This window comes from Orycteropus afer, unplaced genomic scaffold (assembly GCF_000298275.1).
Source record: "Orycteropus afer afer isolate SDZICR_OR568_19922 unplaced genomic scaffold, OryAfe1.0 scaffold00161, whole genome shotgun sequence".
Lineage (NCBI taxonomy): Eukaryota > Metazoa > Chordata > Mammalia > Tubulidentata > Orycteropodidae > Orycteropus > Orycteropus afer.
In genome coordinates this window covers 4,780,064-4,795,532 of record NW_006921748.1, presented here as the reverse complement: position 1 = coordinate 4,795,532, position 15,469 = coordinate 4,780,064, and the positions used below count along the sequence as shown (strand labels likewise).

Genomic DNA, 15,469 nt, shown 5'->3' with positions numbered 1-15,469 from the left:
ATGAGACAAAGTGTATGTGAACTGCTGTATGGAAAGTGAATTTGCTCTGTAAATTTTCACCCAAATCACAATTAAAAAAAAAAAAATACAACAAACAAACAAACAAAAAACTGGTTAGTATGACACAAACTGAACCATCAGTTCCACAACCTAACTTATTCTTGATTTTACTAATTTAAAAGAGGAATTATGAAGATTACCTAGTACAATGCTCAAACTGCTTCTAATCTCAAAGTGGTTATATGCATTGCTTATCAATTTAAAATAGTGGATGAACTAGACCTGTAAGCTAGGCCCCCCAACTCTTAGCTTCTAACACTAGCTGGTGCCTCTTTATCATTAAGGCATTGCCATCCCCTAATTGACTAAATGCATGTCCCTTAGAGCCATTATTCCCCAGGACTGATCTCATAAATCCATCTCCAATTCCTCTCAATTATTTCCTAGCAATGTATTCTCTATTCCCCCTAGTCTTGATAACCTCATTACATACAGTATCTGGAGTTTGGCACAGCTCTCTAGCTAACAGCTTCAATATTAGTTTCTTCTCTGCTACTTTCACACAAACTCTTAGAAGCTCAGGTTACCAGTGATCTTAACACAACCTGCCAATCAGCAGAAATTTACCCTACAACATTTCTGCCAAAAAGAGGTACAATATTTGCTTAAGTAATTCCAGTGACCAAATTGCAAAGTAGTCATTCTATTTAAACACTAAACCATTTTGTTTTAAGGCAAAAATGTTTTCATGTAACTTCTTCCCAATAGTCATTTTCACTCTCTGAAGAGAAGAGTAAATTTATCATATTTTTCCAAATAATGAAATTACGCATATAATGCACATAGCACACGTAGGAAACTGACATTATGCACATTATTTCAATCACAATGTGGTAACTTTCTACTGTATGGAGAGCCAAAGGTTTTAATATTTCAACGTAACTTCCATACCACGATAGTCCTGTTTCCAGGAAGATGACAGGGCCATTCTTTGTGAAAAAACAAACAAAAACATAATGACAAAATTTTGGCCTATTTTTCAAAATATTCCACTGATGTTGTTGTTGTTGTTGTTATGTGCTGATACTTCTCACCAAAATCCAAATTTCTATGCCATTAAGCTCTTTCTCATTGCTCCTCTATATTTCAGCCAAGTTAACCTATTTAACACATGACTGTCTACAAACCTTGGTTCTGTTGTTTACCAAAACGGGTGGATTCCTCTTTAAGGCCAGTTTATCAAAAACTCAACTTTTCCAGTAAGTTTTCTGCAATTCCTTTAGCAGCTGTGGGCTCAGTTTGCACTACTGTCATTTAAATAATGTTTTTTTAACTGCCAAAAGCTTCTGTGACATCAAATTGTTCCAAGTATTGTCTGTATCCCCCAAGGATAGCTGCCCATTCCCTCTGTACCTCGCACGCATCATTCAGTACAGTGCTCTTCTTGCATACAAAAGTGCCCTAATTTATTCTTATGCATTTTTTTTCCATTTCTAAAATATATTTTTCAGTTGAATATGGAAACAAAGCAATACTTCTTAGATAACTACAGTGAAAGCTTTTCCATTTCACAGTACATCAACAGTCTTAATGGAAACGTGTTGCTATGTACTTATTATAAACAAATCTTACAGGATGCCAATGTACTCAATTCACTAACTGAAACAATCTAACTCCCATATTCTCAGATTTAAAGATTTATTAGTAAGATTTATAGTGCATTCTGCTGCTAAGAACTTAAGGCATTATACAAAGAATTCCTCAACTTAAAAATGCTAGATGTTAGGAATGTAAGAAAGGACACAGAAGAAAGAAGAAGAAAGGAAACAAGGAAGACAGAAACGAGAAAAAAGAAAGTATAAGAATTTGAAAATAGCAGTGATAATGACAATTAATCCCAGGTCCTTTAAAAATGTTCTATTGATCCATGTGAAGTCAAGTTACAGGATTCAAATGCAATTTTCTCTCCAGAACTGGCAGAGTAAGAAGAGGACAGGATTCAGAACTGGGGTATTTAGGTTCAAATACCCCTAGTCCCATCAATTATTAGCTGAGTGTCTAATTATTTAACATCGAGGGACCTATCTCATAGGGTTGCAGTGAAGTATAAGGCCAAGAAAAAGTATGGAATAGTATCTTGTTAAACTGATAAATACTATTTTTATTATAATGCTGTTATTTTTATTCTATTTCTGATGATGAGTCTAGCATCAAATGTTAACTTTATTGCACCAATTACCATGTTTTGTGTTAATACTAACAGATACATTTTGTTAACCTCCTTTCTGATCTTAGAATCAATCACTGCTACCTCCTACTCTTAGAATCACTACCGCATCACTGAAAGCTGAAAAGATTATACACACATATACAGTCAGTTCTTGGTATTTGTGGTAGTTATGGTCTATAAAGTTGCCATTAACACTGAATTACTGAATACTGAACCACTGCTGCTAGGAAATATCAAGGGTTAGGTTCCTATGGGCGTCTGGTTACAACACTGTCATCAACTGATCAATATATAACCTTGTTCTATGTGTTTCTATTTAAAGGCATCTTAAATATTGCTGGTTCATTAACATTGAACTTGACCAAAGTGCTATAACTCATGCTAGAACAAAGCTTTTCAAGCACACATATTTCTTCATAAGGCTTTCTTGGGCACATAGCCTTCTTGGGCACTATACTTGGGGACCATTAAACAGGGAAATCACCAACAAAAAGTCCCAAATACGCATAAAATATAGCATAAGTAGATGATGGAAAGGACACTTATTTATAGTTGCTGTTAGTTGTCATGGAGTTGATTCTGAATCATGGTGCCCCCATGTGTGCAGAGTAGAACTGCTCCATAAGATTTTCAAGGATGTGACCTTCTGGAAGAAGATGGCTAGGCTTGTCTACCAAAGTTTCTCTGAGTGGGTTCAAACTGTCAACCTTCCAGTCAGAAATCAAGTCCTTATTCATTTGTGGCATTCAGGGATTCCTTGTTTACAATATGAGAGTTGAAACAAGAAGGCAGAGCGTCACCTTGTTCAGTGTCAGCTGGAAAAGTGCATGTTGGGCAACTCACAACTTTTCGGTGCTCTGCATATGTCCACAAAGGATCACAGAAATGCAGGGAGCACTGATTTTGGGATCAGAAAAAAATTTTCATGAGTAGGCAAATTTACAAACATGAAAACTGAAGATCAACTGAATTTCTATTTTAACCTCTACCCAACTCTGTATTATTGGAAATTTCAGCAGTTGCACTTCAAATATTTTCAAAATGAAAATATTCAAGGATAAAAATTTCTCTCCATAATGCTCCTTCCTGGGAGCTCTGGTGGCACAGTGATAAATGCATTCAGCTGCTAATCAAAAGGTTACTAGTTCGAACCCAGTCTGCTTCTGTTGAGATTTACAGAAATCTTGGGAAATCCCATATGGCAGTTCTATTCTGTCCTAAAGGGTTGCTATGAGTTAGAATAGATTTGATTAGTGGTCTGTTCCTTCCAATTGTCTCATTTTCTTATTTCAGGCACTCATGCTTAACCACTGGGAGTTGTTTCCAAGTCAATCCACTACTGCATTCTCCTTTCTCTCCCTTGCCCACCAACACCATTCCAGTTCACACTTACCTTGATTCCTAAATCAGTACATGAGCCTGCTAATTATGCTCTTTTCTCATTCTTAGCTTTTCCCCAATATACCCTGGTTTGTCTTTCTTAAAATATCACTTACGAAGACACATTCTCCTTCTTTTACTGGTTTCCTATTGTTAGTGAAATCCAACTCCCAAGCATAAAGTTGAAAGCTCCCACAATCTGACCTCATCTTTTCTATCTTAAAACCATTCATCCAAACTTGTCTCCCGATCCTAATAGTATGTCTTTCCTCATGGTTTTCTTTAGCATAAAAATAATGACCAAGTGAAAAATACCATCAAATCTGCTCAGACTTTAAGGCCCAACATTCCTCTGTTAAACTTCTCTCAGTGTCCTTATCTTGTCCTCTTTCACATTTCTATTAAACTGAATACTTATATTTATTAAGATAGTGACCCTTAATCACCACACTACACTCTCCCATTTTGTTTTGATGTAAATACCTTTTCTCTAAAATGACTTTAATTTATATGATGACAGAGACCTGATGTTCAAAGCTCCAGAGCCTAGTATAGTGCAATGCCAAAAGTTTATAATAAATTCCTGCTAAACTGAATATATTTCCACTATGTTTCACTGCATTGCACTGGGCAAATCTGCTGCAAAAGACCTTTAAAAGTGTTAAAAAGCATAGATACCATCTTGAGGACTAAGGTGTTCCTTACCTAAGCCATGATATTTTAAATTGCCTCATACATACGTGAAAGCTGGACAGTGAATAAGGAAGACAATGAATAAGAAATGCAGCCTCTGAATATGGTATTGGTGAAGAATACCGAACATACCATGGACTGAAAGAAGAATGAACAAATATATCTTAGAAAAAGTATGAAAGTACATAGAGAATGACCCTTAGAAGCAAGAATATTGGGACTTCATCTCACATACTTTGACTATGTTATCAGGATGGACCAGTTCCTGAAGAAGGACACCATGCTTGGTGTGGTGGTTATGTTTGTATGTCAATTTGGCTGGGCCTGGTTGAGTAGCTGGGCAGCTGGTGGTAGTTATTCCCCATGATGAGACTGGCAATCAATTCCATGGTGGGATCTACCACAAGCAGCTGAGTAGCTGCCTTAGGGAATGTGGTCTGCTTCCTGTATGTAAGAAGAAGCCTTGGGGAATAGTCTCTAGCATATGGCACGCTTGGACCCTGCAAGTAGCCGTGTCATTATTCAGCAGCCTGCCATGCTCTGCCGACCTTGGGACTTACAATAGACCTGAACTAATGACCTGCTGTGTGATTTGTTAATATTGGGACTATGCCTTTTTACTTGCCAATCTTGGGCTTGGCAGCCTCAGCAGCCAGCAACTGTCTGAGTGAAGAAAAGCCTCTAGCTTCAGTGGGCTGGGAGATGGAGGCAGAGCTGAAGCCCAAGGCTGAGTGGCTTTCACCCAGCCCCTAGAGCCTGGCACTTTGAACTTGGACACAAAGCCTCCAAATTGTAAGAATAAACTCTTGTTTGTCAAGGCCATCCCATTTGTGGTGCACTTCTTGTCAGAGCAGCACTAGGGAACCAGAACACTTGGTAAAGTAAAGGGTAAGAGAAAAAGAGGAAGACCTTCAACAAGATGGAATGACACAGTAGCTGGAGCAATGGCCTCAAACAGCAACGACTGTGAGGAAGGCACAGATCAGGCCATGTTTCGTTCTGTTGTACACAAGGTCATTGACAGTCAGAACTGATTCGCCAGCCCCTATCAACCTGGTTTGCCATGAATTTGTGATAAGACACAAATATGAATGCTATCCTGATGTCACTGTCTCAGTAGCAACTTCAGAAGTAGCCTCTAAGAACATCAATGCACCACTACCACCCTTACCCATATGTGATTCTTTCTACTGTGCCCCACCCCCACCAATGCATAAAGAAGACATGGAGTTAACATAGCAGTTATTTTTAATTAACATTCTCTACAGAAGAAAGACCATTTACTAGGATAGCCTTGAGAAATTACAATATTCATATTTTTAGTTTGACAAAATGAGTCCATTCCTATCTGTTGTGGACCATAAATTTTAAAATACTTCATAAATTTAACCAGTTTGATTAAACAAAGAAAATTATTTTGAACTTTTTAAGTACAGCATCAAACCCAGTCTTGAGGGTTTTAATCCAAAACATTTAAGACAGGTCATTTAGGGGAAAAAAAAAAAAAGATGAAAAAGAGTAAATTACTTTGAAAAATAAAATGTTTTACTTTGTAAGAACCAACTTCCCCTGATAATGTTTTTTTGGGCAAAGCCTTCTCTCTAGGAAATCTTTTTAGCCTCAGGGCCTAAAAGCTAAATAATCTAAATCACAGTTTCTGAAAACCTGACACTGAAAGGGTTTCTTTGTGTAAATAAACATGGGGGGTGGAAGTACAGCAATATTTGTTTTCTACAAAACTCATTTTAAATTATTGCAAGAGTACAAATGTGGCCGTGTGAATAATTCCTCTGGTCCCTTCAAGGCCAATATATATTTAGTTTACTCAAAAGTGCTTCCTGAACATTAAAAAATATTGTTCACTCTACTCTAGTGATCATAAGAACCCAGTAATATGTCCTGAGAATTGAAGTTTCATCAACTACCTTTCCAAAACTTGAAATCAACTAGTTAAATGAAACTTGTCACACACTTTATATCACTTGAGCATTCTATTTCTTTTGCACATGTCTAGAAGTAATTGGATTTCAGTGGGAAGTGACTACTTGTTTAAACAAACAATTTTTCTTGCAAGCCTTTCTATCTAAGGGAGTTCTGCTCTGTAAATCTGTTCTATGCTACTTGAACTATACTACATTCTAACAGGTTTAATTCACTTTCCTCCTGTGTATTTTAGATGACACTGTGCTGCATTCAGGATTCAATTTCTATGATCACGGTTATTCTTCATTTAACATTGTATCAAGCTACTAACACAATCTTTTTATAAAACATAAAATTACAAACCTGTTACTGTTGACTAATATCTCCTTTTGTTCAGTGATAAAGGGAATAATAGTTAAACTTAAAATAAATTTAAAATTCCTCTCTCAGCCCTATTATGGATATAAAAGAATAAATATAATTCATCTACAAAGAATTTCCCAAGGCATCAATCAATGTTAAAAAGGATAAGTTGAAGAGATGAGCTATAACTAAATTTTTGTCTTACCATTGGAAACTAAAATACAACTGGTTCTGAAAAACAAGTTTGTTTTTTTTTTAAAGCGGGGCTAAAGATTGGCCCATTATGCTATTTAAAACATGTTCATTCATTCATTCAGATCATAAAAGGTCCTGACAGATGCTTCATTTTTCTAATGCCTCTCTGCCCTATCCCCAATACATTCCAGAATTCTTGCTTGCATGGTACTGCACATATTTTCTCCACTTTCCTCTTTTCTGTATTTTTACTGACTCCCATCTCTAATTTGATAATGTGAGCATATTAAGAGGCAGCAATTATAAGCTTTGTGATTCTGTACTGATTCCTTAGCCTCACTAAGGCTCTAGTTTCCTCATCTGTAAAACAGTGACAATAATATCTAAGGTTGCTGTTGATTTATAAGATCCTTGGCGCAAAGCAGCTTTTTAATAGATACTGGTTATCATTATTCTACCTGAAGAATTAGTCCTTGGCCCTCTGGTCTAAGACTTTACAGACTATTTTAAGAAGTAGAAGAGAGTTAAAGTCTACTATTGCCTAATCGATCACATTAAAGATGAAGGACTGAAATTTAGATAGATTAAGTAATTTTTCCAGAGCCAAAACGTTAATTAGTGGCAACAAAGACTTAAGATTCAAATGCAGTGCAGACTGTAAGGTGCAACTAATGGTCTCCCTCATCTGAAGCAAAGAAGAGTATAGAAAATCAAAGCCATGAAAACAAACAGCACGAAGTGGACTACATGAACTTTCTGGACCCTGAGACTAGAAGTACTAGATGGTGCCCAGCTACCAACACCAACTGCTCTGAAAGGGATCACAACAAAAGGTTCTAAATAAAGAGGGAGGAAAATATAGAAAAAAAATCAAAATTATTTAAAAAAAAAGAACAGGCTTATTGGTCAGATAAAGACTGGTAGAACCTCCAAGACTGTGGCCTTCAGACACCCTTCAAGCCTGGAACTAAACTCACTCCCATGACTCATCTTTTAACCAAACAACAGACAGCCCTACAAGGTGAACAGTAACAGCATGGATGCGTGCTTTCATTAGAACAACCAACCATAAGACATCAAAAGTGCAGCGTTTATCCAAGGATAAAGCTCAGAAGGCAAGAAGGGATAGGAAAGAAGGGCAAATGGAAATAGAAACTACAAGGAGGAAGTGTGAAGAGTCCTTGTTACACAGTAGGGACTGTGATCAGTGTGATGAAACAAAATTGAATTTTTGAATGGAAAACTTAATTTGGTCTGTAAACTTCCACCAAATCACAATAAGTTAAATACAGAACAAATCTAGTGTAGACTCGCCAAAACCAAATTCACTGCCATGGAGTAGATTCTGACTCACAGTGACTCCCACTGGGTTTCTAAGGCTGGGAGCTCTGGTAGCATAGTGCCTAAGGAACTTGACTGCTAACCAGGAGGCTGGCAGTTCAAAGCCACCAGCCACTCCTCGGAAGAAAGGCTGGGCAATCTACTTCCATAGTGATACTGCCTTGGAAACCCAAGGAGGGGTCGCTATGAGTCAGGTCCGACTTGACAGCACATAACAACAACATATCTTTACAAAAGCAGACTGCCTCATCGTTATTTCACAGAGCGGTTGGTAGGTTTGAACAACTGACCTTTTGGTTAGCAGCCAAATGCCTTAACCAACTATACTACTTCACAATTTTCTCTCTCCAGGTTTCATTACAGAAAGCTGTATGCCACTCCATTAACTCGATTTCTAGGTTTCAAATTATATTTTCATATTCTCCCTCCAGCCAGAACTCCTTCTGAATTTTTTAGTTCTTATAATAGTGCACACATTTTAGTCACCCAGGTTCAAAGAAATAAGAAGATAAAAAAGAACCAACACTTACTCTACATCTACTATGCACCAGTCACTTGGCCAGGTTACTGACCTCTATCACTTCACCTATAAAGGCATGCTGAGTCTATTTGACAAATGAGAAAATCAGACTCTAAAGGTGAAATAGTGTACCTCATACTACATGGTATGTATACTCAGAAATTGAACCCAGATCTTCCCTATTTCAAACCCAAGTATGTTCTCTATATCATGCTACATATAATATAGTTCCAAGAATGTGACTCCGCCATGTCTATTATCTCATTTTACAATATCTATAGCTTTTACTGAAGGACATCTTGCTTGGTAAAGGAGAGGGCCAATGAAAAAGGGGAAGACCCTCTATAGGATGGACTGACACAGTGGCTGTGACGATGGGCTCAAGCACAGTTTAAGGATTGTGAGGATGGTGCAGGACCTGACAGTGTTTCATTCTGTTGTACACAGGGTTGTTGTGAGTTGGAGCTAACCCAACAGTACCTAACAACATCTCCTGAATTGAAATTAGTATTATTTCTACCATCAGTAGCTCATATTATATCTATATTATAGACATCCAAGTGATAATTATTTTCTGCACGTGTCCATTAATCCTTGAGACATTACCGCCAAATTAGTATTTAAAAAAAAAATATTTCTGTCATCTTGCCATTCCCTTGCTCAAAAATCTTTAGGAGTATCTAATATACACAAAATAAAATTTAACTACAAGTCCAGCCAATCTGAACCAGCTTTAGGACTATCACTCTCCTACACAAATTACCATTAGATGGTCTACAAAGTGGGGTATGTGTTAAACAAGATGACATTAGCTGCAAAGTAAATGTGATCACCACATTATATTTACTTATTAATTTTAAAATATAATTAATTGCTTGAATTTTTAAAATATATTCATCAACCTCCCTTGGACTAACTGTATGTCAGCAGGTCATGTGTCATAAAGGTCATATAGTAATAACTTATGAAGTGTTCTACAAAACAGTGAGGTTGGCAATGTGTTTATTTTCAGAGTGCTACAATATACAGAAGTTCACAAGTAGATTTAAGGTTATTATCTGCTTTTATCAAAATAACCTTCACCAAAGGGACACAGGATTACAAAAGGAGCCTGGAAGTAACAGAGGGAAAATAATGATAATAAAGCAAGCACAAACAAATCATAATAGAAGAATTCACATTTCTATTAATATAGTCATTCCTTGTATCCAAGAAGGATTGTTTCAGGACCGAGAGATACCAAAATCCACAGATGCTCAAGTATCTTATATAAAACGGTGTAGTATTTGCACACAACCTTTGTATATCCCCTCGAGTACTTACAATACATAATACAATGTAAGTGCTATGTAAATAGCACTTTATGCTCCCTCCTAGCCTTCGAGGGATTGTTCTGACCATTTAATTGCATTTTCTTCCCTTAATATTTTCAATCCATGGTTGCTTGAATCTGTGGATGTGGAACTTGTGGATACAAAGGACTTACTGCCTGTCACGCAGACTTTATCCTATAGCGTTTAGAAATGCTTGCTGAAATAGATCTGTGTCAATTACAAACTTCAAATCCCTACACCTTCTTTAAAAAAAAAAATCTGAAAAAAATTGTCTACCTTGTTTTATTTCATCTGTATCTCTATAGCTTTGTAAGGTATTGTTCTCAGCAGTGACAGCTATAAAAATCAAGCAATGTAAACTGAGCTCTATATCTTAACTCACAATCAGTGTATCACAAAATTCCAAACAACATTTTCAAAAGGAAGCATAGTCAGTCACATTACAAGCAGTTCCTGGGTTAACGAGATCCATTCCTTTGAGTGTCTTTAAGAAATTGTAGGTCAGCTGGAGCTGGTGCATACCGTTCTTATTTAGCCTTACTTCAGTGCAAGAAAGGAGTTCTGGTGGTGCAATGGTTAAGGTATTTGGTTGTTAACCTAAAAGTCAGCTGTTCAAATACACCAGTCACTCCACGGGAGAAGGATGAGGCAGTCTACTGCCACAAAGATTTACAGCCATGGAAACCCTATGTTCTATAGGGTCACTATGAGTCAGAATCAACTCAGTGGCAGTGGGTTTGGTTAGCTTTGTTAAACTTTTGGTTTTTGTGCAAGTAAAGACTTGAAGGCTTTCTAATACTTTAAAAGCTACACATGCAGGAAGTAAAAGTGATTGCGACACAAAATTTGTTGCCAGTAGGGGTTGGTTCAATGGTTTCAAAATGAGGGCAAATTTATATAACATTAAAGAGCAAGGAGGAGTTTTTTATAAATTGGATGTCCATAATCTATATATTTCTTCAAAAATTTAGAAGACCCCCAACCTTGAATGAGAGTGTCCATTTCCATATAGCCTAACCAGAGCATGTTATCAAACTGTAGGATTTTTGGCAATTTGATAAATGAGAAGGGCAGTATCTCAGTATGTTTTTAATTATTGCTAATTGGTTTAATTACTAATTAATATATATAAGTGGAATTGAGTGCCTTATATCTTTAAAAGTAATTTACATTTCCTTTCAGTGAACCCTTTGTTCTCAGTCCTTGCTCATTTTCTACATTGTTGGTCTTCATCCAACTGATTTTAAGAATTACATACATACATACATATATGTATGTGTATATAAACACATGCATACATAGCAAATTATTATAAAATTTGCATAGTAGATATATTTAATGATAAAAATAATCAGCTTGTTTTTAAAAAAGACAGCAGCGATGAATTTAATGTAAAAATCCAAGGTCCTCTACCTTCATTTCTCCCCAAAAGGGATCCAGCTGTGCATTTCTTCAGACATTATCTATGCACCAACAAACAGGTACAGGTGTTTTTATGTAAATATGTTTGCAAGTTTCTTTTAAATGGTATACAGGCAGTACCCAGGTTATGAACATCTGACTTAAGGACAACTTGTACTTGCCTTTTCATGTTATGTAAATTTGCCATCACTTTGAAATGAATCACAAAACCCCTGCTCACAACAAACTCTTCATCACTATCCCCTTCATTTGCTGTCCCATGCAGTTTTAAATTATTGAAAAGACTTCAGTTTACTAAAGTAAGGCTAAGTAAGAACTGTAGGCACCTGTTCTGACTAACCTACAAAATTGACTTAAAGGCACTTAAAAACCCACAAAATTGAGAGATATTGTTCATAAGCCTAGTACTAACATTTTTTCCTCTAATTTTTTAAATTTGACAATAATTCTGTATTATTATATATTTATATATATATGCTAGTTTCACCTTATATGTTAGTTTTATCTCATTCTGGATCAATAAAGTCTGTAGAAAAATTTGATATATTTTAATACTCAAGAAACTTACTTTCTCTTGATTAGTCAGATAATATCTAAACTTCCAAACAAGATCTTGTTCTTCATATGTAAGCTGCTTGGTAGGTGGATAACTCACAATAATCTATAATGAAGAAGAAAAAACTGTTTTTGTCAAATATATACTTCCCATTACATTTCCATTTCATTCAAATGGAAATTTTTAATTATTTAAATATTCCCCTAATAGAGCTATTAAACAGGTAAGGAGAATGCACATGCAGTCAATAAGACTTAAATTTGCTATACTTATCAGTCCAAATTTGGTATTATCTGAGGGTACAAGGCCAAAAAAAAAAAAAAGAAGAATCACATTCAACATATAACACAGTTTATTTAATTCTACGAAAACCAAAATAAAGCAAAATAGCAAAAGCCCCAGAAAACCAAGACGAAAAAAACAAACCAATACAAATTTCTCCCACCAAGTCAATACACACAAAGATACATGTGTCCGCTGAGTCCTTTCTTGGGTTACGTAACGTACCTTAGGACCATTTCTCAGAACTCACAATAAGGAGCTCTGATGGCGCAGTGGTTAAGCACTTGTCTGCTAACTAAAAGGTCAACAGTTTGAACCCCAGCTGCTCCACAGGAAAAAAGATGTGGCAGTCTGCTTTCATGAAGATTTACAGCAATGAAAACTGTATAAGGCAGTTTTGCTTTCTCTAGGGTTGCTATGAGTCAGATTCAACTCAACAGGAATGGAAATAATCACAAAAGTATATACTACCTGCAGCTCTGTCTCTAGGGCTTAAAAAAAAAAAAAAAAAAAAAAACTCACTGCCATCGAATAGATTCCGAGTCACAGCAATCCTGGCTGGGTTTCCGAGGCGGTAAACCTTCACAGAAGTAAAACTACAGATACTTGAAATTTCTTAGGGTTCATTAATCTTGTGAAAATGTGCATATGAGTCATTTTTAAGTGAAGCGGCGATACAATGCTAAACCCAAAATACCCATGTAATTATTCTTATATTAACATTTTATAATTTTTCTTACATTTAGCTGATCTCTTGTGGTAGCATTAGGTTTGAGATCATGGTCAGACGGTCCACTTCTTAAACTCCGGGCAAGCTTGTGGTGTTTGCTTTCAACTAAATTCTCCTACAAATTATTTAAAAATATCGATATTGTAATCCCCACCAAAAGGAAGTTTCAGTAGCCAATGAGAAACAGAAAATAGTTACTTATACTCAAGACCATTTTATAATACTTAACATTTTACTCTTGCTACAGCTTTAGTCTCCTATGTATCTTTTAACTGTACATCCCCATTTGGAGACAGGGAAACAGAAAATAGAAATGGCTTGTCTCCCAGTGCTCCCCTATAGGGTTTGTCACTTAATCAACAGCTCATTCAGTAGCTTCTAAGCGTGACTTACACTTCACTGCCATACTATGCTCCAGCTTCTTCAAACTTCTACCCCTCACTTTCTACCTTTGCAGGGTTTTCATATCCTTTACCCCTTCAAACATCACCTTCATTTAAAAACCTTCAGACAACTCAGACCAAAGTACTTCCCCCTTCACTGAGTTACTGCATACTCCGTGACATCATTATGCTATCATGTTAGTAGTTAATTAAACGCCAATTACTGAAGAAGGGGACAGTGATCATAGGCTTGAATATACACATTTGGTTTTTGACTATTTCACCCATGGAGAAAATCATTAAGTTTGAACATTTTATCTAAAGCCTAAGGGATTTTTTTATGTCATGTGCGTTTGTGAGTATGTGTGAAATGTTTATTTGTATCTTTTTTTCAATTTTCAACTAGTTTTTTGGTCCTCTGCCTTTGATTTTTAAAAGTTCATTATGTATTAGATATACTAGCTCTGTGATATATTTAACACTTTCCCCCAGTTTGTCAACTGTCTTTTGATTTTGTTTACAGGGTTTTGCCATGCGCTTTTTCATCTTTTTAAGTAGTTAAACTTATCAATATTTTCTTTTACTTCTTGTGGATTCTAAGGTTTAGTTGAGTCTTTCCTTCCATTGGGAATAAAGTATTGGTTGGTGTGGTTTCATTTTTTAATATGAAGAGCTCTGATTCATTTGGAGTTTACTCTAAAATATGGTATAATACATAGATCTAATTTTATCTTTTTCCAAATGGCTAACCAGTTGTTCCAGTACTGTGCTCCAGTGATGAAATCTTTCTCATATACTAAACTCCCAACCACATGTGGCTCAGTTTCTGGTTTTTATTCTATTGTACCAGTCCGTTTGTATATACACTGTTATAGGAGCTTTATAGTGTGTTTCTTTATCTGATACTGTGGTGTGCAAGCTCAGTTCCCTTGTTGAAACATATACTCCATTTAGTAAATAACCACTACTACAAGTCAACTTGAATTTCTAGAATGGGGAATAAAGGGGTTGCCTTTAAACCTTTTGCTTTGTGCTTGCTTGCTTTCATTTAAAAATAAAAAATGTTATTGGAGCCCTAGTTTGTTATTGTTTGAATTATAGCATTCACAATATGAAAACTATCATCATTGATGTTACCAGGTGCTGTCATTTCCATGTACAACAGAACAAAATGTTGCCTAGTCATGTCATCCTCACAATAGTTATGTTTGAGCCCATTGTTGCAGCCATTGTGTCAATTCACCTTGTTCAGAGTCTTCCTCTTTCTCACTGACCCTCTACTTTACCAAGAATGATGCTTCTGCAGGGACTGATCCTTCCCGGTTAAGATATCCAAAGTAAGTGAGACAAAGTCTGGCCATTCTCACTTCTAAGGATGATCATTATAATTATTGAGGACTATTTTCTTTATTTATGCAAAGTAAGAATTCTTCTTGCTCTTTAACATCACTGAGAGAGCTATCAGCTCAAAATTTCATTAATGGGTTAGTATATCTCATTAAAAGGTAGGTACAAGGCTCAGAATCACCTAAGTAACCATGTTCTAAACTGAAAAGTTCTAGTAGCTACAATGATTTCTCTTATCTTGCAGAATCAGTCTCCCTAACATTTTCATCCACTGATCCCAAACTTACCCTCTGCAGCTGACATAAATTCCCCTTCTATTTACAATAAATACCTATTCTCCTTCTTTAATACCAATTCTCCCAGGTTCTTCCCTCAAGACTACATTTTCTGCTTTCCCACCTCTTCAAAAAAAAATGGTTCCCCAAACCTATACTACCTGGACCTTATTTTTATACATGCCTTGTAAAAATTCCATCAGAATCTGATTCAACATAGCTAAAGTGCATTTAGGTATCACAGATAATTTAGGTAGTTACATATATACATATATATTTTTTTAAAAAGAAAACACATGATATGGATCTGTTATAATATCACAGAAGAAAAATAATTTGACTGGAAATTTACACAAAAATAACTCACCATAGACATCTGAGGGTCGGGAACTTTCACTATCTCAAAGCTTGTTAAAATTGGAGATGACTGATCACCATCCTAGATTACAGAACAATAAATTAAAACAATAATAATAATAAAATGGTAATAAACAA

The 15,469-nt window shown here is 36.0% G+C and overlaps 1 protein-coding gene across 1 annotated transcript in view; it reads right to left on the bottom strand.

Moving 5' to 3' along the window:
* The window catches only part of PIK3C3 (phosphatidylinositol 3-kinase catalytic subunit type 3), a 185,243-nt gene that overhangs the window by 120,925 nt on the left and 48,849 nt on the right, over positions 1-15,469 (bottom strand). The window contains exons 7-9 of the mRNA XM_042781733.1: positions 15,342-15,413; positions 12,980-13,084; positions 11,970-12,062 (exon numbers count right to left, since the gene is read on the bottom strand). Of these exons, the coding sequence (XP_042637667.1) occupies positions 11,970-12,062; positions 12,980-13,084; positions 15,342-15,413 (270 nt within the window). The remainder of the gene's footprint in view (positions 1-11,969; positions 12,063-12,979; positions 13,085-15,341; positions 15,414-15,469) is intronic.